Source organism: Cryptomeria japonica, chromosome 11, assembly GCF_030272615.1.
Source record: "Cryptomeria japonica chromosome 11, Sugi_1.0, whole genome shotgun sequence".
Taxonomy (NCBI): domain Eukaryota; kingdom Viridiplantae; phylum Streptophyta; class Pinopsida; order Cupressales; family Cupressaceae; genus Cryptomeria; species Cryptomeria japonica.
Genome location: NC_081415.1, coordinates 128,819,485 through 128,824,675, shown reverse-complemented (window position 1 = coordinate 128,824,675; position 5,191 = coordinate 128,819,485). Strand labels below are relative to the sequence as shown.

The following is a 5,191-nucleotide window of genomic DNA, read 5'->3' as shown; positions in this document are numbered from 1 at the left end:
TGTTGGTGCAGCTTGAGAAGCACAGTAGAACAATGAAAAAAGAACACTACTTGGTCCTTGAAAAGCATGTACTCACAATGATTGAAAACCACAATGACAACATAGAGGGCATGAATGTTTGGAGTATTTCCATTCTTAAGAATCTCATGATAGTCCATTATTAGGACAAGTGAAGTGCACTATGAAAGTGTCTTAAAAAGCTAATATAGCCATAAGTGATAGTGCCAATGCTTTGAGTTCAAATCCTCATGAAATACAGTCATGTTTATCTCAATGCAACGTTTGCCAACATCCTCCCTGCGTGTGCCAAAATAAGAGCTTTGGAACAAGGTATGGACATCCATCAAAGCATAATCGAAGGGGGTTTTTTGTTAGAAATTAGTTGCAAATGCTCCAATAACAAAAATCACAAAATGGGGTAGCATACACATGGCATGTGAACTGTATGACGAAATACCTCAAAGAGATGTCATTTCATGGAATTTTAAGATAGCAGGATATGCACAAAATGGATTAATTTGCAAAAAAAAATTAGTTGCCCTTGATTGCGAAAAAAAATTAGTTGCCCTTCATTGAAAAACAAAGAGTTCCTTTGATTGCAAAAAAAACCTTACCTTGCTTGTGCAGAGATCGCTTCGACAGGGGGGGCAGGGAGGCAAGACAGTCGCCGCTTGCTTCGGTTTGCTTTCAAAATGAAAATGCGTTGTGTTTTTTTTTTTAGTAAAATGCCTGAGTTCGTCGAAATTCCGACGAACACGGGCATTTTTTTTTTTTAAAATCAAATTTTCACACAATGCTCCTTGTCCGTCAGAAACCTCCGTCGGAATTTGACCCCAAATGTATTAGTAAATAAATATATATATATTGGTAACCGAGGTGACGCATAGATTATTACACACCTAATCTTAGTTTATGTGCCCTTTTAGACGTTTTTTTTATCATAGATTATAGAGACTAACAATTTCAAAATCAATTTAGACAATTAAATATTAACTTTGCGTACAGTAGCTTGTGTGGTTTGTAGTTATGAATAAACGATGTAGCTGGTGTGTTTCATAGTCAATGTTCATGCACTTGATAATCACACCGGACCATAAAAATAGCAATCAAACAATTGATCTTAAAAGCAAAACTTCCAACTTGATTTCTAGCCTACAAAGTATATACAATGTAATGTTTGGTGGGTTGCACCACAACAAGGAAAAGGGCTTTTGAGCTATTGTGAAGGCTCGCAATAAGGAACTTGAGAGCTAAATTGTTGGCAAGTGCGATGAAATGTTTAGTGCCCTCCATTTTTTGCTTCATTAGGTGACTATACATTGATATTGTGATCCCCTTTTTGGCCATATCAATCTATCTACATCTAAAATGAAATGTCACCAAATAAAAAAAATTGCTATATTTTGATGATCCCAACTCTAAATTCTATACAGAAAAATATTTAGTTTTCTATTCTACTAATCTTCTTTTGTAATTTATTTTCTACTATATTTAATATATTATAAATGTTCTAGTTATCTTTCATCAATTAAAAATATAGATCAATGAATTTGGATCATAAAACTTTGCATTTAAATGTTATAAAAAATTATAATTTGATACAATACATTAAAGATTCTTCTTGTTATTATTGAATGAAATAATAATATGAATATATTATATTAAGCAATGAGAAATAAGTTTCCAACCTTATATGATATCCGGCAAGAAATAAATATATATTAGTAACCGAGGTGACGTATAGATTCGGTGCACAAATAAATCTCCAACCTTATGACAAATGGCAAGTAATAAACATATATAGGTAACGAATAGATTAGGTGCACCAATAAATCTCTATTGGTAACGGAAGTGACGCATTGATTATTACACACCCAATCTTAGTTTATGTGACCTTTTAGACGTTTTTGATCATAGAATATAGAGACTAACAATTTCAAAATCAATTTAGACGATTAGATGTTAGCTATGCGTACAACGAGTGATGGTAGCTTGTGTGGTTTATAGTTATGAATAGACGATGTGGCAGGTGTGTTTCATTGTCAATGTTCAAGCACTCGATAATCACGCCAGACCATCTGCTACTTTTTCATTCCAGCGTTTGAACAATTAATCTTCAATGCAAAACTTGCAATTTGATATCAGTAGTTTGGAGGAAGAGATGCAGCAGCTCCATGTTATGATGGTTCCTTGGCTTTCATACAGCCACATCAGAGCCTTCTTAGAGTTCGCCAAGATATTGGGTGCTCACGGTCTCGAAATTTCCTTCCTCTCCACTCCACTCAATAACAGATGGATTCGGCAGCAGATATCGCAGCTACACCCCATACCAGAAATCGATCTGCTGCAGCTTCCACTGCCCTCCGTAGAAGGGCTGCCCGCAGGTGTCGAATCAACTGCAGATTTGAAGCGAGGAGGAACATTTGAGCTACTTATTAAAGCAATGGACGAGTGGGAGAAACCATTCGAAGCCCTATTGGCAAGGATTTCACCGGATTTTGTAATCCACGATATGACGCAGTACTGGGCTTCTCGCATCGCAGCCAAACTGGGCATTCCCACCATATTTTTCGCCAACACGTCTGCCGTCAGTTCAGGCTTCCTTCTAGGCTATGAAGCCGTCATTGCAGAGGAAAGCACAATAGTCCCAGATCTTACAGTGCCGCCGCCCGGTTTCCCCTCGGCTCACATCCGCCATTCACAGTTTCAAGGCCAGAAGAATCTGCATGTACTCCAAAAGAAGGAAGGGCAAATTAACATGGCAGAGCGATGGAACATGTGTTTTAACGGTAGCTGGGTGATAGCCTTCAATACGTGTATAGAATTAGAAGCCAAATACTTGGAATATTTGCAAAGAACCAGCGGCAGGCCCGTGCTTCCTGTGGGGATTCAGATGCCCGATCTAACGCTGCCACCAGCAGATGACCGTTGCTTGGCATGGCTGGATGTGCAGAAACCCTATTCGGTGGTGGTGGTCTCCCTTGGTAGCGAATGTATTCTTACTCCGAAAGACCTGGCTGCCTTGGCGTTGGGCTTAGAAGAGAGTGAGCTTCCATTTCTCTTTGTTCTTCTCCACCAGATGGCTGCTGCGTTGCCTCGCGGGTTTGTGGGGCGCACAAAAGGGAGAGGACTTTTGGTGACTGAGTGGGCGCCTCAGTTGCACATTCTGGCCCATTCTTCTGCGGGAGGGTTCCTCACTCATTGCGGGTGGAGTTTAGTGAGTGAAGGATTGAGGTTTGGAGTGCCCATTGTGACTCTTCCAATGCAGTACGAACAGGGCTTAAATGCCAAGCTCATAGCCCAGGAACTCAAGTTGGGGGTGGAGGTCAGGAGAAATGAGGAGGATGATTCCTTTTCCAAGGAAGACATCTGTAAAGCTGTTTGGACATTAATCGTGGAAGAGGAAGGCAGATATATTAGATCTCGCATTCAAGAAATTAATGCAATCTTGACGAGGCACGACTGCCAGATCCATCGATCAAACATCCACAACTTTGTTTCTCTAATCAAAGAGAAAGCAGGCTCTCTAATGTGATCAAATAGTTAATAGTCGGTTATGTTAAGGTTCAGGTCTATTTGGCTTTTGATTATATTTATTAATCAGTACCGTTATTAATGTTTTGTGTTCTCGAATATTCTACATTGTATCAAAAAGGTTGTTTGTTCCTTTCGGTCCCTGTGAAAAGAATTACTTTTGCAGAAATTGTCATTTAGTTTACTACCAGCTTTGTTGGCTGGTATCATTTTGATTTGCTGGTTCTTTAATCATTTGTTGGGAGATACATTTATGTGGGCACATTGAATGATGTTTATGTTGGGTATTTGAAGTTCAACGGTCGCATGACTGTTCATCTTCCTAGACGCTTTGTTTCATGGTCGAATATCTTTATATAAATGGTTGTGTGCAGCTCATGTATGTGAAATTGATTAATGAAGTGATTCCCCGATTTTAGTGTCGATGTAGGCAAATTTTCCGAACCGTGATAAATCGTGTGTTGTCTCTTGTTATTGTTTTATTATGTTTTTGTTATCGTTTTCTCTGCTCATTCAAATCTTTACAATTGGTATTAGAGCCATGTTGGCTTGAGCAAAGATGGAGGAAGAAGGAGAAGGTAAAATTTATAACTTCTATGGCAGTTCTACGTTCCATGTCAAACTATGTTTCAAGCGCCGCGTACATTGGTGGGATGACTAGAAGAAAGAGGGGAACTCAATTGAAGAGGAGAATCTAGCGAAAGAGAAGGATGTTGGGATTCTCATTTGCTCTCCCATTGAGCCACCTTTAGCACTTATTGGCCAAACTGTTAATAGCCGAGAAGTTGTTGGTATTTGTGTGGTGAAGGTTGAATGCCATGATACCTCGGTTGGACTTAAAGATAGTCCCTGTATAGAGGCTAGAATTTTTGAGCAAAAAGATGTTGGAAAAGAGGTTGTTATTGAAGATGACAAGCTCGAGAGATTGTGGGAGGATGAGTGTATGCCATTGGAGACCTAAGTTGAATATGTTGTTGACTCCTAGGATGAGGAGGGTGCAGATTGGAGTGAGGTAGTAGAGCAAGGAAGCCTGGGAGAAATGGTGGCTTTGGAGAGCTCTGCAGATGGCATGGCCTTGGCAAAAATAAAGAGGCACTCCTATGATGCTAAGGACAACCTTTTCACAGATAATTTCATAGAAGACTACGAACCTATGGACTTAGATGAAGAAGTGCAAAGATGATTTTCTAGGTTGAAGCGAAAGTAGCCATTGACAGGAGTGGAGGACAATGGGCATCGCTCCAAATGGTTTGAGGCATCACAGGGAGAGAAGGAAGATGTTTTCTCCTGACCTGAATCTATTAAGACTCACCAACCCGATTGGATGGATGTAGATGATACTATCAACGTGGATAATGAGAAGCCCCACGTGAAGGAGGCAAACAAATCATTGCAGATGGAGAACACGTCGGATTCGAGGAATAATATTCCGAAGAAGTTTTTTTATGCGAACAGGGAGGAGGCAATATTGAAGACTGCCTTAAAGGAAGAGGCAAAGTATCCTCACCTCAGTAAGGAGGAAATTGATTTTCAAATAGAAGAAGTTCAACTTTTAAATTTTATTGTCTAATAGAATTTGGAGAAGGTTCATTCGAAGTTTTCTTGAACAGATTTTGGCGATGTTAAAATCTTTGTTGGGTCTGGTTTGAATGTAAGA

General features: G+C 39.5%; 1 protein-coding gene across 1 annotated transcript; it reads left to right on the top strand.

Annotated features, from left to right (window-relative positions):
- Nucleotides 1–1,980: 1,980 nt before the first annotated feature.
- LOC131065351 (UDP-glycosyltransferase 91D1) lies at nt 1,981–3,666 on the top strand. Its single transcript, XM_057999842.2, has one exon. The coding sequence runs from the start codon at nt 2,120–2,122 to the stop codon at nt 3,533–3,535; it is 1,416 nt and encodes a 471-aa protein (XP_057855825.2). The 5' UTR covers nt 1,981–2,119; the 3' UTR covers nt 3,536–3,666.
- Nucleotides 3,667–5,191: the final 1,525 nt, after the last annotated feature.